Genomic DNA, 27,125 nt, shown 5'->3' on the forward strand with positions numbered 1-27,125 from the left:
CCAACTTCTTTCTTAGTAACAGGATTCATTAATCACTGACCACAGCATGACATGGGACAAAATACCATCTAGATAAGTAAAGAAGTAGAAGACATCACTTCTGCTTTCTGGGAGTCAGGAGTAAAACATACCCAGATGCTAACTCTTAAGAGTAACTTTTTAAAATGTACACATGAATGCAAATTAGTATAGTGAAAACTCAGTATTGAAACATGAAGCAAGCTATAAAGTTTTACTATAAGACATAAATACCTGAATTTTTGAATGGGACAAGTCAAACTGTAAAGATGTCAATTCTTCCCAAAGTAGTATCCCAAAGTAGTATGTGTTTGTATGTTACCAATTTAAAAATCCTAAATTTTTCATAGAATAAGCTAATCCTATAGTTTATCTGGAAACTAAAATGCCAAAAGTCAGCCAAGAAAATGTTGAGTGAGGTAGGCCTGTACTATCAACTCTCAAAATACTCCATAAAGCTATGCTAATTAAAGGGATACCATATTGGCACAAGAATAGACAAATTGATGAACCAAAGTAGAAAATGCAGAAACAAATCCAAATATTTCTTTGAGAACTTGGTATATATTTAAAACGACAGTCAAAAACAGTAGGGGAAGGACCCTACTGTTAAGGGCCATTTATGGTGTAAGGACAATTAGCTAACTGTCAGGAAAATAATGAATGAAATCTTCACATCATTTTCAAAAATAAGTGGACTTAAAAGAGTAATACATTTTAAAAAACTACAGGAATAACAGAAGTATTGGGAATATACGTATAATTGGGTGTTGGAATAGTTTCTTTCAAAACAAAATGCAAAACACAAAGGTTTTAACAGAGAAAATTAACACATTTAACCACAACACATAACATTTATATAAGGTGAGATGAAACTGGAGCCCATTATACAGAGTGAAGTAAGCCAGAAAGATAAACACCAGTACAGTATACTAATGCATATATATGGAATTTTAAAAGATGGTAACGATAGCCCTATATGCAGTACAGGAAAAGAGACACAGATGTATAGAACAGACTGTTGGACTCTGTGGGAGAAGGCGAAGGTGGGATGTTTCGAGAGAACAGCATCAAAACGTATATTATCTATGGTGAAACAGATCACCAACCCAGGCTGGATGCATGAGACAAGTGCTCAGGGCTGGTGCACTGGGAAGACCCAGAGGGATGGGATGGGGAGGGAGGTGGAAGGGGGGATCAGGATGGGGAACACATGTAAATCCATGGCTGATTCATGTCAATGTATGGCAAAAACCACTACAATATTGTAAAGTAATTAGCCTCCAACTAATAAAAATAAATGAAAAAAAAATTTATATAAGGTGAAAGACAAAATTAAAATATGCAGTACGGTACATGGTAGTTAAAAGAAAAAAGGAGATGTTTTCAGGTGTTGAGATCCCTGACTAGGCCTTTCCCACTTCCACACTAGCTCTCCTCCGCCAGCCCCTCCATAAAGGGAGGGGCAGTGGGTGGGGATGGTGGTTCTCGAGCCTTACAGCTCTCCTTTCTGCCTCTGGTCATCCCAAACCATGGCCGTGAGAGTCATCTCATGATGACTGCAGTAGGTGCTCAGCACGTGCTTGTGAAGTTAATTCACATACACACACACACACACACACACACACACACAAATAAATGGGACAGTCTGGGAGAAAACCTTTGCAAAATATAATATATATAATAACTTAATGTAGGCATGATAAAAAGGAAAAAAGAAAAGTATAATAGAAAATGGATGAAGGATATGAATAGACAGTTCACAGAAAAGAAATACAAATTGCTAATAAGCATATGAATCAAGGAAATGCAAATTCAAATAAGAAACTTTTGGCATAGATTGGGTCAACCTTAGGAAACACAAACAGAAGTGAAATATCCATTTTTTGCCTATCAAAGTAGCCAAAATGGAAAAGACTGATAATACCAATTGTTGATGAGAGTGAGGAAGACAGGTACTTTCATACACAATTGGTGGGAATGTAAATTTGTCCCTCTTTTTGGGGATGCAGTTTGGTGATACAATAACATTTAAAATGCACATAGCTCTTTTTTTTTTTTTTTTAATATTTATTTATCTCTGGCTTCCCTGGATCCTAGTTGTGGCTCTCAGGCTTAGTTGCCCTGTGGTTCGGTATCTCCATTGCCCAACCAAGGATCGAACTCAAGGCCACTGCATTGGAAAGTGGATTCTTAGCCACTGGACCACCAGGGAAGTTCCAGGCTCTAGGTTTTATGTCTCATCCTCTCGGCCCCCTCCATATTTCCCCACATCACTGTGTAGTCAAGGCCTGGCTCCTTTATTGCATGTGCTGTGCTTAGTCGCTTAGTTGTATCTGCCTCTTTGTGACCCCATGGACTGTAGCCTGCCAGGCTCCTCTGTCCATGGAATTCTCCAAGCAAGAATGCTGGAGTGGGTTGCTATTCCCTTCTTCCAGGGATCCTCCTGACCCAGGGATTGAACCTGTGTCTCCTGCATTGCAGGTGAATTCTTTACTGCCTGAGCCACCAGGGAAGCCCCTCTTTATAGCATAGCACCAGGCTTCCAAGGAGGTACAAGAAGAAGCTGCCAGATTCCTGAAGGGCCAGGCCCAGATCTGGGCAGCAGGCCTCCCACCACGTCCTACCAGTCCAAACAAACCACAGGCCCGCCTGGACTCACAGGGCGTACAGATGTTTCTAGCTGCTAATGGGAAGAGTGGCTTTCGGGGACAGGAATAGGTAGAATTATTGGCAGCCGTATTTTTGGATGAAGTACCCCATAGGTAGTTAGAGTAAAACATATTCCTCCATGTATTATTTCAGCAGCTTTTCTTAAATGTTTCCATATTCATACATTAAAATGTTCCATTGTTTCGGTCCAAATTTCTTCGCTGAGTTAAGCCATGTAACTAGGCACCTATTCTGGTTTTTCATTTCTTAATGTTTTTCTTCTGATCTGTGGATTGGTTATGTAAACAAACAAAAACACACAGTAAAGCTCCACTACAGTAAATGCTATGCAGAAACTCAATTGTGTAAGCCCTCGTGTTGTGTTACCATGAAGTTAATTAAAGACAGTGTTTTATCAGTAGGTGGTAGTGTCAGAAAATGATAGATTATGAAACCTCCTCTCTGCACAACTGACTCTACACTGAAGGTTCCAGATGACCCTGAGGCAGTCACTTATTCTCTTACACAAACGCGCATGCACATACTCACACACGACCTGAGAATTTCATCCCAACCCAGTCTGAGAACAGTGCTAAGTAGCTGGAAAGAGATCAGCAGCCAAACCAATCATGCCACAGCCAAGTTCACGTTATTATGATGCATATGACATTTTAATCATATCTTTGTCTTTTCAGAGGGCTTCCCTTGTGGCTCAACTGGTAAAGAATCCACCTGCAGTGCAGGAGACCCTTGTTTGATTCCTGGGTTAGGAAGATTCCCCTGGAGAAGGGAAAGGCTACTCACTGCAGTATTCTGGCCTAGAGAATTCCATGGACTGTGTAGTCCATGGGGTTGCAAAGAGTCGGACACGACTGAGCGACTTTCACTTTTCACCCCAGTGGGTCTGTACTCTTCATTCTCAAGTCCTCCCTACGTGTTTAGTGTGTCTAGTTCCACGAGGACAGACACAAGGGAGAATGAGTCTGGCTCCTGCGGGTGGCAGAGAGGAGTGTTCTTGAAAAGAGAGTTTTTTAATGAAGCCTCAGGAGTGCCAGAATGGAGTTAGGTTGTGGGTGCTTTGCCAGGGGACACAGAGAAGGGGCAGCTCCCCCAACAATCTGATTGGAAGTGACTCTTGAGAGGCAGGTAGTAGCTGGGCAGGAGAAAAAATTGGATGTAAAAAGAGAGAAGGAGGGACTTCCAATGCAGGAGACGCAGATTCAATCCCTGGTCAGGGAACTAAGATACCACACGCCACAGGGCTACTAAGCCCGCCTGCCACAACTACCGCAAAAACCGCAACTAGAGAAAAGCCCAAACACCATGACAAAGAGCCTGCCTGGGGCAACTGAGACCCAACGCAGCAAAAAATAAATACGTATAATTTTTTAAATGAATAATTATTTAAAAGAAAGAGAGAAGGAGAGAGCATTCCAGGCAGAAGAAACAGCTTGAGCAAAGGTAGTTGGGATAAAAATAGCTCCTGGGTGGGGCTGGGCCGGTGGTTCAGGTTTTTTGGAGCTTAGGCAGAAAGGGTCGGCAGTCGCCAGAGTGTGGTGGGCCTCCTAAGCCAAGCTACTGGGACTCAAGCAGTGGAGGACTGTGGCCGGGTTTATGTGTTAGTTATCTCTCCACTGGTCGGGGGATGCCAGAGTCAGCGGGAACAAGACCAGAGGCTCAGAGGCCACTTGGTGGGGACAGATGCCAAGATTCAGAGGTGCTGACAGGACCTTGAATCTGGAGCATGGCCTCTCAGGGTCGTCACATGTGTCATGATTATACAGGAAATCTGTGACTGGCCAAATGGAAATTTTATTCTTTTGTCATCTTCTCTAAAATTATATTGCATTCCAAACAGGATCAGAAAATAAGTAGATGAAATTTAACCCATTCTTCTGACATTTTTAACCTCAGAACATTTTCATTTTTAGTTTACATTATAAACAAAATTTTCTCCCAACTTTTCCTCCAGGAGCGATTGGAAGTTTAGTTTCTTGGACCACTCCCCTACCTCTATGCACAATTTATTGTCCAATTTAGTAGTCTGACGGTCATCCTCATCATTTTTCAACAAGGTTTTTGTTGTTTAGTTGCTTAGTTGTCGTGTCTGACTATTTAGCAACCCCCATGAACGGTAGCCTGCCAGTCTCCTCTGTCCACGGGATTTCCCAGGCAAGAATACTGGAATGGGTTGCCATTTCCTACTTCAGGGGATCTTCCCAATTCAGGGATTGAACCCAGGTCTCCTGCATTGCAGGTGGATGCTTTACCACCGAGTCGCCTGGGAAGCCCCTAAGTGGTCTGAAACCCTCCATAAATTCTATTATCTAAATCTTGTCTAGTATTCAACTGTCCAACGGATATTATTTTTATAGGCCTGCTTTCTGTTGCTGTCATAATCCACTCATCTCATAAATGCTTTTGCCTGCTTTCCAAAGGCCATGGCCTCTGCACTGAGATTTGCACCTGTGGTGTGACATTGGCAAGTGATTTCATGGTCTTAGGTTTTAAAATACTCTTCCTTGTCCTCCCTGCCCCCACAGAAGAAGCATGTCTGGGAACTGGCTTGCTTGAGGTAATAACTTCCCTTCTCTTAAACCTTGTGATGAATTAATCGATGGAGTTAATGAATTACCAGGAAAAAAAAAAAGAGTAAATCTGGTTTAAGGAGAAGGATCTAGGATCATCTGTTCTGATAGAAAAGATAGTCTCGAATCAGCAAACACACATTAAGGTAAATTCTTAACAAAGTGTTCACCACTGTCATATGCTACAGAGATGAAAGGTTGACGTCAGTACCAAATCCTGCTTGACCATCAAGTTGGGGCTCAAAGCCAAAGAAGAGAAACAGATAGCAATTTCAGGAGATGGGATCATCTGGCAAACTGTGATTGTGAACTGTAATCATTTCTTAATTGTAACTTGGAGCACCTTGTTTTTCCCAGTAATTAACTAGTTTGTGACTTTTGCACTTCCCTCTGACGACCAGAGTCACTGTGTTTTCACGAAGGACAGTTGTTAGGGTGGTGTCGTGCCTTGCTTGTGCTAACAAGACTTTATCCTTCATTAATCCAGCAAATATTTACATTGCTCTGCCCTTCCAGCACATTCTCCGGAGCATACAATGCTGCCCCCCCAACACACACAGACACGCACAAGGCACTCGACAGACTCTCAGGAGCTTTGCAGCCCTTCCCAGTTTAACAAAGGCAGCAGGTTTGTGTTCATGGGGTCACCCCTGCAGCTGTGGCTGCCTTATTAGAGGAAGGCAAAGAAGTGAGCATTTAGTGTGCGTAGGCGCCTGCTAGCTATTTTATATACGTTAGCTCATTTGATAATGAGGCTAACCCTGTCAAGTAGCATGTGTTCAAAATGTACTAGTTGCTTTCTTTCTGTTCTACATTATGGAAATAACCCATGATGAATTAATTAACACCTTCAATTTGAAATCCTGTCTATATAAGCAAGTCCTGGTTGATTTCTAAAGCTAATCTGATGCATCAGTGGGAAAAGGAGTAAATCATGGCCTGGATGTAACGTTGAAAAAAATATTCTATTTTGCTTAGTGGACAGAATTTGTCAGGGGGAAAAAAAAGGTTGAAAAGCTTTTGTTCCAAGAGTTTTTTAGAGCATAATTCCAAGAGTGTGGGAAAATTGACCTCTCCTCTCCTTCTTTCTCAGATATATCCCACCATTGATCTGGGGAAAAAGTGGACACATCCAAACAGCCTTGTATGGGAAGATGGGAAGGGTGAGGTCGCCACACCCGTATGGGCACCGGAAGTTCATCACCATGTCTGATGGAGCCACTTCGACCTTTGACCTCTTCGAGCCCTTGGCTGAGCACTGTGTGGGAGGTGAGCTAGTTCAGGTTGTGGGATTGGGCCAGCACTCGGGGAGTGAACATTAATCCCTGAAGGAGCTCGGTATAAATGCTCAAGCCACTGACTGTCACCATCGCATCCAGGGGGCCCACAGGACATCAGCTGAGGTGCATCACTTAGCTACCACCTGCAAGGACTGGCTCCAGCATGTGCTGGCCAAGTGCCTTGTAGGGCTCTGCAGAGAGCATTGTTGAATACGGTTTTTTAGTCCTCTTGTGAAATAGAAAGGTTTGTTTAAGAATCTGGAGCCCAGTATCAGATCTCTGGTTTGATAATGGCAACAGAAGCTGGACTAGTCTAAGTGTTTCATATATACTATCATCTCATTTAATCTTCGCAACCACCCTGAGAAGTCAGTGCCTTATTATCCCTACTTTACTGATGAGGAAACCAAAGCTTATAGATGCAGTGTAGCTAGTCTTCTTTGTTGGACAACAGGAAGTAACAAAGGCTCTCAGGTACCCTCTGCTTAGGTTTTCAGGGGTCTGGGACACCTATTTCTCAGAAACCAGTTTCTATTGCTGATAAAACTCTCATTGTTCTGTCCAGGCTGCACAATAAACAGGCATTAAAAAGCTTCACAATGAGGACTTTTGAGGAAATGGAGTTAGATGGCAGCATCCTCTGACTGTTGTTTCTACCAGAAGAGAACATGTATTTTGATTTCTATAGTATTCAAAGTCACCTGTTTTTTTGTGTTGTTTTTTTTTTTTTTAAATAGGAGCTCAGTAAATATTTAGGGGTGAATTCCAGTAAGTATATTATGATAGCTCCCAGTTATTTAAAGCACTTAGAACTGCTGAGTAGCTAGTGACAGCGTAGCTTATGCCCCCTCTGTCAGGAATGCTTGTCCCAGACTTTCACGTGACTTAGCTCTGAGCGCCAGTGTCACCTCCTCATAGGGATGGTCCCTGATCCTTCCCAGGAAATCCATCACACCTTCCTGCTCGGGTTCTTCATGGTACCTGCCACTCTCTAAACTTATCTGTGTGGTTGTTTATTATCTGTCTGCTAGAATGTTGGAATCCTCCAGAGTCCAATAAACAGTCACAGAAGGAATGAATAAATGAATAAGTTGGGAGTTCACAGTGTGTTTATAGTCTTGTAGCTGATCTTTCAAATATTTACTTCTCTCCCAAACCCAGTTAAATATTTTTTTTTCCCTTGCATCTAATGCTCTTCTTCTATTGAAGCACAAAATTTAACCAGTCTGCTCTTCTAGGATGGAGGTGGAAAGTTGAAAAAGACAAATCTTTTATTCTTTTTTTTTTTTTCCAACTTGTCTCTGTCTTTCTATCACCTCTATGCCCAGAAAGAATTGATGAAGGCAGTTCTGGAAAGCAGTATTTGCATCCAAGAAATGCTTTAAGGAAAGAAGCCCTTTTTTTTCCCTTTTTTGATTTTTTTCTAACAAAAGGAATAAATACTCACTTTAAAAAATGTAAATTAAAAATGTAAATAACACAGAAACTTTTTTTTAAAAAGAGAAAATAATCATCAATAATCCTACACCCTGCATACCACTGTTAACATTTTGTTCCATTTACCTTCAGTTCTATGTAAAATAGAACTGAAAAATTTCAGTTACTACATATTATAAGTATATTCCCATATCATTAAAAGTCTAAAATGTCCTTAATAACAAAAGTTTAATGATTGCTTAATAGTCTACCATGTGGTCATGACATAATTTAATCATTCTATTTTTGAACATTTAGCTTGCTTATAATTTTGTTATTCTTAAGTAATCCTTTGATAAGCATACTTATTCATAAAATTTAAGGCAGGATTCCAAAAATTGCAATTTCAAGGTTTATTAAAAATTTTAATGTTCTTCATACATTATTGCATAAGAATTTAAAAATTATTTGTCTCAACTTTTAGAAGGAAAATTTATGATTAAATTTAATAACCTAAATACCACTTTTATTTTAAAGAAAAATGCATGTTCATATTTTCAAGTAGGTAGTTCATACTCATGGTAGAAAATTCAAAAGTTACTAAAGGACATACAGTAAAAGTGTAAGTTTCTCTCCCACCCTTACACCCCAGTAGTACCAACTGTTAGGACTCATGTGTATGATTCCAGAGCTAGTGGATGCATTTATAAATATAGATGTCTTCCCCCACCCCCAAATGATAGCATATCATAGCCTTTTTTTGCATCTTGCTCTTTTCCACTTCATACCTATTAGAGAGCTTACCTTAGCAGTGTACATAAAGATGTCTCATTATTTTTAAGGACTACATAATATTTCTTCATTTGGATATGCAAAAACTTATTTAACCAGACCCCTGTTTCTGGACGTGTACATTATGTTCGGATTTTTGCCATTACTGCAGATGTATTGCTTTGTGTATGTACCATATATTTGTAGAATTAATATCTGAAAGTAAATTGCTGGATCAAAGAAGTCTGTGCAAACACAGCTTTTTATTTTTCTGTTCATTGATTCATTCATACAGAATTTCGTATAGAAATTCAGAGTGATGCTCAGAAATTTGTATGGCAGTTTGACAGAGTAATTTTATATCTGTTGAATCTAGTAATAAAAAATTGAGATTTGCATTTCCTCATTTTGTTTTTCTAGTAATTAATTTTTACTGTATTTTATTTTTCAAAAGCATCTGCCCATATATGGATTGGAACTTTTTAAAAACTGACCCTTCACCATAAATAATTTGAGAAGCACTGAAATAGACAGTTCCAGCTAGAAGGGAAAGTTACTCTGTCTCAGAGAGTAGAGTGAAAAGATGAATGCTCAATTCTCTCCTACTGTTTTCTAAGCCAGTGAAGTGTAATTGTGTCCACTTACCACTTCAGTATTTATTGGCTATCTCAGAATCTCCTTCTCCACCCTACAGATGACATCACCATGGTCATCTGCCCTGGAATTGCCAATCACAGCGAGAAGCAGTACATCCGCACCTTTGTCGACTACGCCCAGAAAAATGGCTATCGGTGCGCTGTGCTGAACCACCTGGGCGCCTTACCCAACATTGAGCTGACGTCGCCACGCATGTTCACCTACGGTAAGCTGGGGCCACGGCCAAGCGGAGTCCCCCCCAACCTTTTTTTTTTTTCCTGTTCCCACTGCAATTGTGCTGCTACGTCTGCGTCTGCCTTACTTTTCTGAGTTTAGAGTTTGTGCCCATGTGCGAGAGCTGGTGAGGCACACAATTGTAACAGCAGGGCATTTAAGAAGCCAAGCCTCCCAACAGCAGCTCGGTGGGGCGCTGGAACCACCCTCCTCTCATCCCATCTCAGGGGCAGGAGCTAAAACTCACAGGGGAGGGTCTTGCACAGCGCCCCCTGCTGGTAAGTTAATGCCTTTCGCTCATCCCTCAGGACTCTTGTGACTGGCAGGCAAGCGTTGTGATGAGGCTGGTGAATGCCAGTGGGAAGGGAATCTGGTACCTTAACACCCCAGTGGCTTTCAGGCTGCTTGAGGACAGGAATTGAATCTCATATTTAAACACATGCTTCTTGCCTTTAATTGAAGTCCTGTGTTAGGTAAGGCTCTGTTCTGGACTGCTCATTCTTGAATCTTATTTAACTCTCCCTTCAGATTAACTGTGAACACTCATAAATAATAAACACTTAAAATATGTGTCTGTATCTATGTACCAACCTGTGAGGTGTTCATAAGTAAATCAATTATAGTGTTTTCATGGGAAACAAATAAAAATTATATCTATAATCTCATCATAACTTCTATTTCTTCATCCTCCCATTCTTTGATCTATGTGTACAGTTTTTGAGTGCAGTCATAGGATGTATATCTATGGTGACTTAATTTAAATAATTTTTTATTCACTAACATAAAGATGCATAGTCATTTAATCTTTTTAAGGAGCCACCTTGCTGTGATTACCCTGTTATAGTTTATTTAACCATTCCTCTTTGTAATCGTTTAGGTTATTTAAAGTTTTTCAGCATTTTAAATAATGAGGCTATGAATATTTTTACATAGACTCTTTTTCTTCTCTTTAATGACTTCTTGGGAGTAAATTTCCAGGAGTAGAATTTTTAGAGTCAGCATTTCTTATGCATGTTTATACATATTGTCAGATTGTCCTCCAGCAAGGTTATTCCAGTTTATTCTGCCCTTGGTGGCATGTAAGGGCAGGTAGGGAAGCGTGAGCGGGTTCACCTGCTCTGTTCCTGGCTGGGGGGCTCCCCATCCCGCTCCTCCTCGGTATGCACTCCCACCTAAAGACACCCATTTTACAGACTCTCTTCTGTACAACAGTTTGTTTAGTGGCTTGAAGATATAGGTGAAACCCCAGATCTACACATAAGACAGGAACATGGGACCCTGATGCTGGGAAAGATTGAGGGCAGGAGCAGAAGAGGGGGTAACAGAGGATGAGATGGCTGCATCACTGACTCAAGGAACATGAGCAAACTCCGGGAGATAGTGAAGGACAGGGAAGCCTGGCGTGCTGTAGATCATGGGGACACGACTTAGCAACTGAACAACAGGCACATGGGGAATAGTGAGTAAGTGGGAGACAGGTTTGGGTCCAAAAGACAGAAACAGCATCTAACAAAAATGGAAACAATGGGGAATGATGGTAAGGTCTGGGACTTCCCTGGTGGTCCAGTGGTTAATACTTCACCTTCCAATGCAGGGGGTGCAGTTTCTATCCCTGGTCACAGAGCCAAGATGCTACATGCCTTGCAGCCAAAAAGCCAAAACATAAAACAGAAACAATATTATAACAAATTAAATAAAAACTTTAAAACTGGACCACATAAAAAAAATATAATAACGTCCTGTACTTGGATATACAAGTTCATCTTCACGAGTAGAGAATGGGGAGGTATGGCTTGCTTGGCCAAAGGATCTGGGATAGGAGCATGAAGTGCTAAAAGCATGAAGTGCCAACAAGACAAGAAATACCAGCGAGAACACTGATCACGTGCCCGACACAGGGAAACATCCTTTTCCCATGGACAGAATCCCTCCCACCTCCGCAGCAGCCCTCGAGGCAGTTAGTAAAATTGTGATGCAAAGACTGAAGCACAGAGAGGGTAGGTAATTCAGGCAGAGAGACAGAGCCAGTAAGCAAAACAGGCAAGATGAGAGCCTGGATCTGGCCGCCCCAGCCTCCAGAATCCTCAGAGAGGAGCTGGGTTTATGTGGTCCAGGCCCCTGCCCCACAGCGTGCCGAGCCATAGGGACAGGAGATTAGATTAGGGGGCATTCACACCCAAGTCCGGAAGTCTAGTGGCCACAGGAGAAGGGAAGAGTTGCTCAGTGTGGGATGTGGTCGCAGAGCGGCCACCCCGGCCCTGCCACTGGCTGGCCGAGTGTCCTTGAGTTTGCTTAACCTCAATTCCAGGTTCTTCACTGGCAAAGTGAAGATTACAATTTTATAATTAAATGCGGATTACTAAGGTCTTAGCCAGCAATTGAGTGCCTAACATACAGTAACAGCTTATTAAATGTTCGACTTACTCAGATACTTGAAGATCCATTAATGCTAGTGAGAGATTAGCAGTGCTCTGTGTGGCCAAGATAAATAAGTTCTCCAGGGGCAGATGGGAATATCAATAATAATTACAGTACAGTATGATGAGTGAACCCGTAGAGAGGGTCTGGTGGGCACACCACCACAGTGTGGGGAAACAGCCTCTTTCTCTGTAGGCAAGGAGTCATTTGTGGAAGGAAGTGTCCTCCCAGAAAAAGCATGTGAACTGGCTCCTCAAGGTGAGGATGGGGGATTTCCCGGTGGTCCAGTGGTTAAGACTCTGGGGCCCAGGTTCAATCCCTGGTCAGGGAACTGGATCCCACGTTCAGCAACTAAAGACCTAACACAGCCAAATAGATAAATATTTGTTTAAAAATGGTGAGGATGGTTGGAGCTCATAAATAGAGGGAAGAGCTGTAGGGAAACAGCAGTACAGCTGCTTTTAAGGGCATGACATACCTAGGCTGGCCATCAGAAGGGAAGAGCCATGGGATTAGATGAGTCCATGGAAGGCCAACTCAGCCCCCACATTTTTCATAGTAATTTAACTATTTCCTTCTTTGTTGTTGTCACCTTTTGCTTCATCAGAATTTTAGAAGTAAATTCCTATAGTGTATTATATTTTAGTAGTATTTCAGAAGGACAGGTGACCTAGAAGATATGGATGATTTTTCTAGCTATGCTATTTAGTACTTCTGTTTTATCAGTACATCTTTGACCTGTTCGGATGCATTGTTTAACCATCAGTTGATAAGGTCCAACAAATGTGACCTTAGGTCAAAACTCCAGAACTCCAGTGCTTTGTTGAAATCCAAATAAAAACATCTTTGGTAGCTTTGAGAAGGTATTAGTGCTTCCATAAGCACTGTTCATTCCAGGAGACAGTGAAGGACAGTAGGCCTGGCATGCCGCACTCCGTGGGGTGGCAAAGTATCAGACACAACTTAGCACTGAACGACAAAGTGCTATTGATATGACTTTAGCTTTTCTCTGGTGGCTCAGATGGTAAAGAATCTGCCTGCAGTGGAGGAGATCCAGGTTTGGTCCCTGGATGGGGAAAATCCCCTAGAGAGGGGAATGGCAAAACCCTTCTCCAGTATTCTTGCCTAGAGAATTCCATGAACAGAGCCTGGTGGTCTACAGTCCATGCAGTCGCGTAGAGTTGGACACGAATGAGCAGGGAGTCTTAACCACTGGACCACCAGGAAAATCCCTCTACACCTAATATTATTCATTTTTAATTACTGTCGCTCTGTGATATCACTTAATTTCTGATAAGATTCACCCTGACTCATCACTTCTTCAGTGTGTGCTTTAGACTTTCCTGCTTGTTTCTTTTTTTTCCATTGAACTTTAGAATTATTTTGTCAAGTTCTGTGTCGAATTTCTGTACCAGTCAAGACGGACTAGATTATGCTGTGGAAACAACCCCCAAATCTCAGTGGTTTAAAAACAAAGATTTATTTCTTCCTCAGACAACAAATCCGTCCTGGGTTGGCTGAGGGGTTCTGTGTCCCACCCCAGTCCTCACTCAGGGACCCAGGTTCACTGAGCAGCTTCCAGCCACAGTGGTACCCGTAGAAGTCACAACTGGTTGGCCAAAGCATATCACATGGTCAAGCCTAAGTTCACTTGGGTGGGGGAGATGCATTCTTCCCAGAGAGGGAAAGTAGATTTTGGTGAATTCTAGCACACTGTCTATCACAATTTTTTTTTTGAAAAAAGGCTTTCTGATATGGACCACTTTTTAAAGTCTTTCTTGAATTTGTTACAATATCACTTCTGTTTTCTGTTTTGTTTTTTTGGCCGTGAGGCACGTGGGATCCCAGCTCCCCGACCAGGGATCGAACCTGCACCCCCTGCACTGGAAGCGTGGAGTATTAACCACTGGGCCACCAGGGAAGCCCCTGTATCACAGTTTTGGAATAGGAATTTTATTGTATAAATTAACTTGGAGAAGTTTGTTGTCATAGTACTTCCTCATCCAGGCGTACGGGACTTCCCTTGAAGTCTTTCTTTATTTTTCCCATAAAGAACTTCTGGTTCTTAGTGTAGGCCCATGGTTATCAAGATTAGAATTCCCCTGGGGAACTTCTAAAGGATACCAACGCCAGGGCCAGGCCCCAAGAATACAAGGTCCCCCCCAGGGTGGGATCCATAGATGGAGCTCTTTCACATTGTTTCCTCTCAGCTGTTTCTTTCAACTTTTTATTATGCAATTGTTCAAACTATAGAAAAGTAGAGAGCATAGTAAAATGAACTCAGGATAAACCCATCACTCAATCTCAACAATTTCTCAGCTTTTGGCCAATCTTATTCCATCTATAAACCACCCCTTCCTGTGTCCCCTTCACAGATCATTTTGGAGCAAATCCCAGGCAGCCTATCATGTCATCTATGACTGTTTCAGTGTGTGATGCCAAGATACACATACTCTTTGTTTTAGTCTGCTAGGGCTACCAAAACAAAATACCACAGTCTGCTGGCTTAAACTACAGAAATGTATTTTCTCGTAGTTCTGAAGGCTAGAAGTCCAAGTTCAAGACGTTGGCAGGTTTGCCAAGGCTTCTCTCCTTGGTTCAGAGATGGCTCTTTCTCTGTGTGTCCACATCTCTTTCTGTATCCTAATCTCTTCTTATCAGGATACCAGTCATATCGAGTTGGACTTCCCAAGTGGCACAGTGGTAAAGAATCCGCCTGCCAGTGCAGGAGACGCAAGAGACTCTGGTTTGACCCCTGCGTCAGGAAGATCCCCTGGAGGAGGAGATAGCAACCCACTCCAGTATTCTTGCTTGGAAAATTCGATGCACAGAGGAGCCTGGCGGGCTACAGTCCATGGGGTCACAAAGAGCCGGACACGACTTAGCAACTGAACCACTACCACCACCGTGTTGGGTTAGGGCTCACCCAAAAGACCCCATTTTTACTTGACCACCTCTCTCTAGAAGCTCTGGCTCCAAACAGAGACATTCTGAGGTCCTGGGGCCTAGGACTTCTACATAGGAATTTGGGGAGGATGCAAATCAGTCCTACCATAAGCATAAACCATCATCACACCTGAAACATTAACAGTATTCCTTCACAGCCATTCAGTTTCCCCAACTGACTTCCTTCTTTTTGTTTTTCCTTTTTAATTATAATTTGCTCAATTCAGGATCGGAATTGGGTCCCATATACTGCAGCTGTCTGAAAGCTTCCTTAAGCCTCTTTCACATCTCCTTTCCTCCACTTGTATTTGGTTTCTACTCATCAGCCTCCTCCGTGCGGGGTGACTGGATGTGACATGAAGGAGGCGCCTGATCTCTGAGACGTGTCACAGCCCACCCAGAACACAGGCGGGCACCGGGCCCTGGTCCGAGGGCCCCGCTGACCTGAGGGCTGCCCAGGTCCTGTGCGGAAGGCCCTTCCCGGAGAGCCCTTCCGAGACTGCCCCTGACCCATCGTTCTCGTCTAATCCCCCTCTTTACGTCCGTCAAGGCACTTGTGATTTGGTGAGACTGTGTATTTGTCCCCCTGTTTGTTCCCGTCTCTCCATCCCCAGACCCCCTCCACGAGCACCAGAGGTCTTTGTTCTCCTGCTGCGGCTCCCCAGTGTCTCTGCTTTGGCCCCTAGAAAGTGCTAGGTCCGTATTGCCTGAGTGAGGGCTGAGGGGAGGAGTGCGAAATGACAGTTTTTCTGGATGGAAGGTGACGTTGTGCAGATGGGCATGTCTCAAACAGGTGTGTCTTGTGGTTGTGTGACCTGCCCTTGTGCAAGCCGTGTCATGCTGGAGCAGATGGCAGGCCCTCCTGTCACGGAGATCCTTCTGACCTTTCGAAATTGCGAGTTCAACCAGAGGCAAACTAAAGAGGGCATTAACAAGAAGACCTTCTTCCTTTTTTCCTGTTTCCCACCCACCTCAGATCTCTCTGAGAAAATTGCAAAAAGCCTTTTCCTGCTTACCTACCAACTTTGTTCTAAACCACACACGCACTATTCCCTTGTTATTGGACATCCTTGCTGATGTGATTAGAAATTTTTGGCCCTCCATCTGTCTTGAACAGAATTTCCTAAATGGATAACCATATGTTCTTGTGACTTAGAATCACAGGAATGCTTCCTGCCGCCTTTGAAACATAAATTCATTAAAGGAAAATCCCGGATGAAGCAGTTACTGTTTATCTCGCATTAACAGTACCAGGCACGCGCTGAGCATCCACGGGTGTTACTTCCCTTGATCTTCCTGATGCCTGAGAGGTTGGCATTAGTTTCCCCACTTGCCAGGCTAAAGGAGGTTAAGTACCTTGCCTGGGGTCACACAGCAGAAAGTGGCAGGACCCGCCTTCAAACTGTGTGATTCTTAATCCCAGCTCAGTAGCACCTCTATCATGGTGTTCATTTCCTATTTCAGACACTGCTTATTAGAGTAAAGGGCCTCCCAGGTGGCTCAGATGGTAAAGAATCTGCCTGCAATTCAGGAGACAGGGAACTCTACTCAGCACTCTGTAATGACCTGTATGGGAACAGAATCTAAAAAAGAGTGGATATTTGTGTATTTGTATAACTGATTCACCTTGTTGTATAGCAGTAACTAACACAACATGGTAAATCAATAATACTCCAATAAAATTTAAAAAACAAAGTTGTGTAACTTGCTCTAGATCACAAAATTGATGAATGGGTGACCCAAGTTTCCCACTCAAGCAGTCTAGTCCTGGAGTCCATGCCTTTTTTTTTTTTTTTTTTAAGCTTTATGCGTCATTATGTGTTTGTTTGTTTGTTTGTTTTTTAATATTTTTTGTTTGTTACAACATTGCTTCTGTTTTATGTTTTGATTTTTTGGCCACAAGACACGTGGAATCTTAGCTCCCCAAGCAGGAAACCTGCACCCCCTGTGCCGAACGTTGAAAGGCAAAGTCTTAACTATAGGATGGCCAGGGAAGTCCCTTGGAGTTCATGCTTTTGAATAACAGGCTAAACAGCCTTTCTTTAAAAAAAAAAAAATTTGTTTATTTATTTCATTTTTGGCTGCATCAGGTCTTAGTTGTGACACATGGGCTCTTCTTTGCAGCCTACAGGCTTCTCTCTAGTTGTGGCACTCAGATTCCTGAGCAAGAGGGCTCAGTTGCTTCATGGCATGTGGGATCTAAGTTCCCCGACCAGGGATCGAACCTGTGTCCCCTGCATTGGAAGGCGGATTCTTAACCATTGGACCACTGGACCACCAGGGAAGTCCCCACACAGCCTTTCTGTGTAAGGAACTGCATCCTGCCAATACTTCTAAGGAGTACAGAAATAGTTCCCAGTCGGACACATTTTAGATTTAAAGCAAAAGAACAGCAAGAGCGTCTCAGTCACAGAAATAGGCTTGGTGGGTTTGGGCTCCATTTTTTCTTTTTTAATCTCACATCCTACAGACATTCATGAGTCCAGACCCCGAGATGAGAATACAGGTGGTAGTCTAAAGCCCCTGCTTTCCTGAAGCTCCCCGTTTAGTGAGGAACAGCTCAGTGTTGAGGGAAGAGGTTGGGAGACAGTCCCAGTCAGGCTGCACTTTCTGGCTGGGATTTTCCAAAAAGAACATTTACCAAACTGCATCCTTTTAAAAGACAGGAGCCAGATTTCCATGTTCAATTTTCATACTATGTTAATCTCCTGCACCTAGTGGATCACTTAGAGAGAGATGCTCAGGAGAGGCCTGCAGAAGAAGGCAGTGTTTCAGAGTCCAACAGATAGGAGTGTGCATTCCCCAGCTGGGGAAGTCAGCAGTAATATAAAGGCACACAGCGTGGGGTCCAGCAAATACGACTACATGGTGATGTTACTGCCTTTTCCCGTCTTTCACTCTAAGTTTGTATGTTCTGTGAGCCCATGTAGACGAGAAAAGGTGGATGTTCACTGGAACCGTTAAAAGGCCTAGCCTCTAGGTCAGCTGACCACCTGTGAACGCTCACAAGGGCCACTTTGAGAAGCTGTGCTTATGGAGCATAAATTTCTGTTTTGAATTTGGTCTGAATTCTGACTCTTTTTACATGTGGGGATGGCAAGGCCCTGGTGGTAATTTTGAAGGATGCAGTGTTTGCTTCAGAATTGGCTTCTTGCCAAATCTGGCGGGCCAGAGCTGGGGATGGAGCAGAGGAGGTGGTGGTGGATGTGGGGGTCACACACCTCCATGCTACTGGCTTGTTTTGTAGTACATGCGGTACGTGCGTTTTAAGTCACTTCAGTCACGTCCAACTCGTTGTGACCCTACGGACTGTAGCCTGCCAGGCTCCTCTGTCCATGGGGTTCTCAGGCAAGAATACTAGAGTGGGTTGCCGTTTCCTTTTCCAGGGGATCTTCCCGCCTCAGGGATTGAACCCGAGTCTCCTGTGTCTCCTTCATTGGCAGGTGGGTTCTTTATTGCTAACTACACCTGGGAAGCCTCAATTGTAGTATATGTTTATTTAGGTATATTTTAACTTTCTAAAATTTATTTTCATTCTTTAAAAATAATTGCTCACCCCTTGCCTCAGAATAGTTCATGGATTTTTTTTTTAACCAGCAGAATTTCCCTTTTGAAGAGTTAAATTCAGTGACATTATCTGATCTGACCAAAGACAAAATGTGAGACCATTAGGATGAGTAGTAGAATCCACAGGGGTAAAATTTATCAATCTTTTAAATTTCTTATTTAAATAGGATTCTTTCCTGGATCAGACTGGGTCCATAACCTTGTCATCTGAATGAGATCAATGAATAACATTTGAAAATCAAGGAACACCTAGAAGTCATGAATATTTTTTGAAGTGTATTTATCATACTGAGTTTACAGTCTTTAATTGGAACACAGCAGTCATGGACATGTGGGCTTGCTCTTTATTGACTCAACTAACTTTCTAACCTGGAAAGTGTTTGGAATATAAGTAATTTTGTCAGCGATACAGCAAGGGACCAGTAAATTTAGGAAGTATTCTGCTCCATCTTCTGTCTTTGACTGAAGGCTGTATCCCAACAGTCCAGTGTTCATATTCAGAGCAGAGAACATCTGGATCAAGTCCACCAGCCAAGGAAACAAACTGAAAACCAAAATGATCCAGTTGTGGTTATTCTGACCTCCATTTCTAAGACTGACCCTGGAAATGTTATGACCAGAAAGTTAAGAGCCAGGCAACAAAGGATCCATGATCTTGATTGATCTTGATTAGAGAAAAAAAATTGGGATTTTTTTTTTTAACAGTCTTTTCTATATCATATGAAAAGAATCAAAATAATAACCTGGTATTAGCCCCCGTAAGGTAACCAAGTGTCTTAGAATCATGAACCTCCTGAGAACTTATGACTGAACACCAACCTAGGACATTTTGGCATTGAAAATGGTCTCAAACTATTTACATTGCCTTTTCCTGTGAGTTTTAACAGTGAAGTGGGTCCTTCCCTTATTTCTAAACACTTGGCTTTCTTGTATTAGCATCAAGGTGAGCAGAAGTGCCTAAAATCACAGCATCATTTTTTATTGCTCGGAGGGGGAGCTCATTAATGTCCAATTGGGTTTAATACTGGAATTGTTTTTGTATTTAAGACTATCTTTTGTAATCTCAATGTAAGACCAGAAAGCTGTGCCTTGCTTAGAGTACAGTATTTCCATCTTAGAAGGGAGGGAGGCCCTATACCTAGGGCGACCATATAATTTAGCATCCCTACCGGGTCACTTTTGAGAGTGAAAGAGAACTTTGCTCATAACTGCATCAGAATAACAGACAAACTCTGAGGTCTCTCTCAGGCAAACCCTGCCATACAACAAGCTGTGGAGATCACCCATGATCCAATACATCTTGCCACAAAGACTTGCAGATCAGTGATTTCCTGTTATATTTTTAAATTTTTATTGACTTATCTATTCATTTGACTGTGCTAGGTCTTAGTTACTGCACTCGGGCTTTCTCTAGCTGCAGTGAGCGGGGGTTACTCTTCGTTGTGGTACCAGGGGCTTAGTTGTCCTGGGGCATGTGGGATTTTTCCGAACCAGGGATTGAACCCATGTCCCCTGCATTGGCAGACGAACTCTTAACCACTGGACCACCAGAGAAGCCTGCAGATAGTGATTTTTAAGAAACTTCTAGTTTTCCATAAGTTTTTCCTACCTGCCGTTTTAATTGCCGCAGACTCTATTCTCTGTCGTATTCATGATTCCAGATGATAACCAGGAACTGTTTTTACCTGTGCAACAATTGAGTATGTTAATGGCAGGAGGATGCCATGGGGTGGGGGGTGAAGAGAGACAGAGGATGAGGAAGTGAAGGCAGTGAATTTGCAGAAAGTCAAGCATCTCAGTAAAACACCTGACAAGACCGTCTGCTGAGAGGACTTGGGCATCGAGAGAGTTCCCAGCGAGGGGCCAGAGTTCGGGATGTGTTCGGGGGTCATCCCATTTGCACTTTCAGGATAAGATCTAAATATTTAACCTTCAGCTAGAAGAGGGCAGTATTCAGCACCCTGTACCCAAGGAAACAAGCCAAGAGCACTCTTGCGTGAAAATCTTTGTTTCAGAGATAAAGACAAGGCCAATTAACGTGGTGGGTCAAAAGGGCTCTCGCTTTATTTCTGCAGCTGTTTTCTTCCCCGGGTGACTCAGCTTGGCGTAGCTTGCCCACAACTCGAAGAAATGACTCACACACCTTCACCAGCAAGATGCTAGGGACTGCGAGGCTCCCAGCTGCCTGCCGGCAGAGCCATGTTGTTGGCTGTCCAGGTCATACTCAGGGGTTAAACTCACGGGGAAGGATATTTAGATTCTTTCTTTCCCAGTCCCGTGTACAGTCACGCTGGGTGTTACTGTGTGTTCTCATTCCGCATGATTCAGGCTTCCTCCTCACCCAGTTCATGGTGGCACACCCACCATGTGCCTAGCGTGGAGTTTGCAGATGACTCAATGTCCCCGTCCACAGAGAACACCCAGTCTCTGGGTTCTTGTATTCCCGCCTGCTGAGTCATGTCATTGCCATTTTGGGGTATTTGGCTTTGAAATAGTAGCATTCAGGCTGTCTTAGCCTCTCTGTTTAGGGGTGGGAGGTATAAGAAAAGGGTCGTTCCTATTCTCCAGTTTGCTATTCAAACATGGGCCTGTGGTACTCATCTCTAAGGCCAGGGTGGTAGTGGTAGCGGTAGTCGCTCAGTCGTATCCGACTCTGTGACCCCATAGACTGTAGCCTGCCAGGATCCTCTGTCCATGGGATTCTCCAGGCAAGAATTCTGAAGTGGGTGGCCATGCCCTCCTCCAGGAGATCTGCCTAACCCAGAAATCAAACCTGGGTTTCCTGCATTGCAGGCAGATTCTTTACAATTGAGCTACAGGGAAGTCCTAAGGCCAGAGTGGTGGTTTGGTTTAGTTGCTAAGTCATGTCTGACTCTGCAACCCCGTGGACTGTGACCCGCCAGGCTCCTCTGTCCAGGGATTCTCCAGGCAAGAATTCTGGAGTGGGGTGCCATGTAGTGTCTCATATTTCATTGTGTCTTAAAATTGCAGCAAGATTAGAGACCTCAATCTTGTTACTGGTGCTAATCCCTTAAGGATTAAATATGTAGAACCACATTAAAATCTTGCTAGTATTAAAAAACAGATTGCTGTAGCTCTTAATATCAGGTTGGCCGAAAAGTTCGATCAAGTTTTTCCATAAGCTGTTATAGAAAAACCCAAAAGAACTTTCTGGCCAGCCCAGTAAATGCATCCAGGAAGGGGTTCCCAGACACTGAGGAACTGAGTGTGTTTGGTAACTGACATCAGGTGGAGATCTTGGGAGGACCCAGTGTCTACCCAAATGCTGATTCTGGAGCTGGGCAGACACCATGTCTTTCCCTTTCCCTTGCCTGGGAGAGACAGCAGCCCTGCACAAACACCCAGCAGCTTGTCCAGGATTACACAGGCCTGGCCTTTTATCCACATCAGAAGTGCTTGGATTGAATTAAGTTGCAGCTCCTAAAGCACCTACACAATTAGCTGTAACTGCTCTTCAGACGGAGAAGGCAATGGCGCCCCACTCCAGTACTCTTGCCTGGAAAATCCCATGGATGGAGGAGCCTGGTAGGCTGCAGTCCATGGGGTCGCTAAGAGTCGGACACGACTGAGCGACTTCCCTTTCACTTCACTTTCATACATTGGAGAAGGAAATGGCAACCCACTCCAGTGTTCTTGCCTGGAGAATCCCAGGGACAGAGGAGCTTAGTGGGCTGCCGTCTATGGGGCTGCACAGGGTCAGACACTACTGAAGCGATGATGCAGCAGCAGCAGCTCTTCAGAATCCGCCTGCTGATGCAGAAGACTTGGGTTTGATTCCTGGGCCAGGAAGATCCCCTGGAGAAGGAAATGGCAACCGACTCCAGTATTCTTGCCTGGGAAATGCCATGGACAGAGAAGCCTGGCAGGCTACAATCTATGGGGTCATAAGACAGTCAGACACAACTGAACGACTAAACAACAATATTTCATTTAGCATGATGTCCTCAAGGTTTGTCCTTCTCACAACGTATATCATAATTTCCTTACATTTTAAGACTGAATAATATTTCACCAAATACATGTACAACATCTGGTTTATTCATTCATCTGTTGATGGACACTTTTGTTGCTTCCACTTTTTGGCTGTTGTGAATAAAGATGTCATGAACATGGGTTAAATGATACTTTAAAAAGAAAAAAGAATTAACACTATACCCTGGTCTAAGCCCTTTACCTATATCATCTTACTTAGTCCTGACTTCATCAGCTTCTCAAGGGGACAGCAGCTGGTATCATCCCTCCTGGGCACCCTGGGCCCAAGCGCCCTCTCCATTCAGAAGTCTCCTCTGTGTTTCTGAATGGGTCTGCCTCCCTTGACACCTGTCCCTACGTCACCAAGAACATTTTACCCTAATCCCACAGAACATCTTGGCTGTCCCTCTGGACTGAAGGTTGTCTTTCCTTCTCCCCACTGGCAATAACATCCACTTGGTACTTTTCTCAACACCATGAATCATTGTACACGTGGGTATAGCATCCTGTTTTGTAGCCTAAGACGCTGATCCCTAAGAGTATTGCTCTTGCTTTTGTTTTCATCTGTGTGCAAACCGAGGTGCTCATGCACACCTTGAATATATGTTTTGATTTCAGTGAGTATGGGATGGGTTTCTCAGCACCCACCTTTGAAGGAGCGTTGCACATGCGTTTGGTAAATGGTCCCTTCCCTCATGGGTGCTACTTATGTTGTGTTTCCTCATACTGGGGGGCCTCTGGGAGCTTCTCTTGTTGTTCAGTTGCTAAGCCATGTTCGACTCTTTGCGGCCCCATGAACTGCAGCACGCCAGTCTTCCCTGTCCTTCACTATCTTCCTGGAGTTTGCTCAAACTCATGTCCATTGAGTCTATGATGCCATCCAACCATCTCATCCTCTGTCTCCCCCTTTTCTCTTGCTTTCCATCTTTCCCAGCATCAGGGTCTTTTCTAATGAGTCAGCTCTTTGCATCAGGTATGCAAAGTATTCGAGCTTCAGCTTCAGCATCAGTCCTTCCAATGAATATTCAGGGCTGATTTCCTCTAGGATTGACTGGTTTGATCTTGTTTTCCAAGGGACTCTCAGGAGTCTCCTCCAGCACCACAGTTCAAAAACATCAATTCTTTGGCACTCAGCCTTCTCTGCAGGTAGCCAAAGAGAAATCTTTGGCTTCTCTTTCTACACACACACCCGAAATACCTGCCATCCCTCAGCATCCTCAGGGAACTGGTTCCAGGACCCTCTTGGACACCAAAATCCATGGATGCTCAAGCTCCTTATGTAAAATGGCATACTATTTGCATAAAACCTAGGCACATTCTCCTGTGTACTTTAAAATAGTGGTTCCCAACCTTTTTGTCATCAGGGACTGGTTTCGTGGAAGACAGTTTTTCCATGGACCAAGGTGGGGGATGGTTTGGGGATGATTCAAGCACTTTACATTTATTTTGCACTTTATTTCTATTATTATTACATCAGCTCCACCTCAGATCATCAGCCATTCGATCCCAGAGATTGGGAACCCCTGCTTTAAAACATCTCTAGGTTACTTATAATACCTGATAATACCATGTAAATAATATGTAAGTAGTTGCTTATGTATGACCAAGTTAAGTTTTGCTTTTTAGAACTCTCTGGGACTTTTTTCCCAAATATTTTTTATCTGTGTTTGATTGAATCTGCAGGTGTAAAACCCACAAATAAGAGGATGGGCTGTATACTTACATTTCTGTCTGTCTCTCTCTCTCAATGCCTGGGCACCCACTTAAGTAACCCTCCCAGCTCACATTTTCTCCAAACTGTGTTGCATCTGAAATAACCAAGTCCTCTTACCTCTCTGTCCACAGGCTGCACCTGGGAATTTGGAGCCATGGTAAACTACATCAAGAAGACATACCCCCTGACCCAGCTGGTGGTCGTGGGCTTCAGCTTGGGCGGTAACATCGTGTGTAAATACTTGGGGGAGACCCAGGCCAACCAAGAAAAGGTCCTGTGCTGCGTCAGTGTGTGTCAGGGCTACAGCGCACTGAGGTGAGTGATCCTGGCCGCGTGCCCCCACTTCCTCCTGCCACTGGTCCTCCAGTTAGCATTCGTTTATTGAGATGTCCCCAGCACACCAGACACTGGCCCGTGAAGACCTGGGGAAATGCTGGGGCCGACTAAGCAGAAGTTTCTGGGTCTTGATTCCACCTTGCTTTGCTTCCATATCATATACTGGAGTGGTCCTGTCAGACCCCTTCAACCTGGGATATGCAGCTGTATTTTGGGGGTCAGATCTGTAATGAAGTAAGCCAAAGCCCACCCCTTTAATAGCTGCTGTTTCCCTTTGGAGTCTCTGAGATGACTTACGTTCTTCATGCTCCAGGAGTTTTATAGAACTGTGGGTTTGTGAAAACACAGGAGACTTGGCAAACCAGGGTCTGAGAGCTGGATCACCTTATGACCCCAACCCCTCCTACCTGCCAAAGAGTTGGGTCTTGGATGGCATCTGGAAGGGATCTGTAGAAACCGTTTAATCCATGCCCTCACCATCAAATAGTCATCTCTGTCAGCATCCCAGGATCACACATAAGAGATGACCTGGTGGGTAGAGGTTTACCTCTCCCCTTAGTCTCCTGACAACAGAAACCCGCAGGGTGCGTCCTAGGAAGGCACCGTTGTCTGCTCTGACCTCCCCGCCCAGATCAGTGTTGTCCTCGATCACTCCAGAGTCACCACGCACACACACTCACACACACACACATACACACACACACACACACACACACCCATACATATACACACATACACACTCATACACATTCATGTACACACACCCATACACATACACACTCAAAAAAAACAAACATACACACCCATCCACATACACACATACACTCACACACATACACACTCATACACACACACATATACACCCATACACATACACAGTCACACATACACATTCATATATACACACCCATACACATACACAGTCACACACATCTCTCTGGACTCTTTAAATGCATTCATATTTTTTCCCGTACTCACACCTCATGATAATGTCTTTTGTATTATAAATGGGTAATGCAGAAATCTAAAATCACACACAAAAAAATAAACAGCAAACTCCCTGCCCTGATTGATCCAGTCTAATACTACAGACCTTGTAGATAATCCTTATTTTTTGCCTCACTTGTATCTCTCGGTATAATTTAAACCTATTTTGTCATTTTCTAATGGATAAGGGGCTGTCTTATTTCTGAAAATATCTATTACTGGAATTTGAAATCAACACATCCAAAGGGCAAATGTAGGCTCAGAATTCAGCCTCTGCCCGAGCCTTAAAGCTGGGCCAAAATGGAGAATTTAAATGTACCCCAAAATAGACAGGAAACACTTGCCTGCTGGAACCTTTCCTGAGGTCCAGGGCTGAGGCCTGGGTCCCAGTGGTCGTCACCTGCAGTATGGGGGTGACAATGATTGGTACCTACCCCGTGGCGCCATGATGGAGTCAAATGTGTTCATGAGAATGAACTACTGGGAACAGTGCCAGGCACGTAGAAAGTTGTCAGTAACTACCAATTATCATCATTATGCATTGCAAAACGAGAAGTAGGCTACATCAGTGGATCGCAAAGACCAATCTAGAGAACTAGTGACTGCCACACTTCGTTAAGAATCACTTGGAGGATCGTGATAAAAATAAATTCATTTTCTCGGGCCCCAGCCCTGGAGATCCTGATTCGTGAGTCTGGGGCATGGGGCCAGGAATCTGCTTGTGGGCACATTTCACGGGCGACTCCTGAGGTGTTAGCCACCTTTAGCAGTCACTGGGCCCAGGGGCCTCAGTGGTCTCTCCAGCCCTAGTGTTGCAGGCTAGGTTAGTCTCCCCATCCTCCTGTTGGAATCCTCCCTTTCAGTTCCCCTCCACACTCTGGTCTGAACCGGGACATGTTCCTTTGTGTTGACTTGGCTAAAAATACTCAACTCCCGATTCTCAGCCATGATGTAACCAGAGTTACCCAAAGCCCCATCCTTGCCAGTAACTGGGATCTTAGAGCAATGAGCAGAGGGCCCGCCCCAGGATCCTGGGGAGACCCACTCTCGTCTGACTAGCGTCCAGTTTTTGGCCAGGCTTCTAGTGTCTGTAAAAATCAGAGTCCCTTCCTAAACCAAGCGCTGTCAAGTGACTAGAACACTGACTTTGTGTTCAGAGAGCACTGGGTTTGACAGGAAGGAGAATGTAGGACAAGCTTGTTTTCCGTGTTTTTTAACGAGCAGAATCATAATTAACAGCCTCATTTCATTTTGCTGCAACAGCGCCATCTGCTGTTGGCCAAGCACACGACGCGCACAATTGAGGATCCTCAATTAAGTACGGGCTTAAGCTAGGAAGCTGACCAACATCTGCGAGGGGTTCCATGCACTTTGCAGACGTGGTCCACACTACTTCTCTTTGAGGCCTCAGAGATCTTCATATTCATAATCGTTGTCACATCAGTTGTCTGCAAAGAGGAGAGAAACAGGCAACTTTATCCTTTGGAGCAAAGAGATCCAGGCTAAGATCCTACACCCTACATAAAGGAAAACGAGGCAGATCAAAGGGACACAGTCATCCTATGTGAG

At 43.7% G+C, this 27,125-nt stretch overlaps 1 protein-coding gene across 1 annotated transcript in view; it reads left to right on the top strand.

Annotated features, from left to right (window-relative positions):
- ABHD2 (abhydrolase domain containing 2, acylglycerol lipase) overlaps positions 1–27,125 on the top strand; it is a 102,751-nt gene that overhangs the window by 60,177 nt on the left and 15,449 nt on the right. The window contains exons 4-6 of the mRNA XM_065905940.1: positions 6,352–6,527; positions 9,420–9,587; positions 24,365–24,548. Coding sequence (XP_065762012.1) covers positions 6,352–6,527; positions 9,420–9,587; positions 24,365–24,548 — 528 coding nt within the window. The remainder of the gene's footprint in view (positions 1–6,351; positions 6,528–9,419; positions 9,588–24,364; positions 24,549–27,125) is intronic.

The sequence above is a fragment of the Muntiacus reevesi genome, chromosome 15 (assembly GCF_963930625.1).
Source record: "Muntiacus reevesi chromosome 15, mMunRee1.1, whole genome shotgun sequence".
NCBI lineage: Eukaryota > Metazoa > Chordata > Mammalia > Artiodactyla > Cervidae > Muntiacus > Muntiacus reevesi.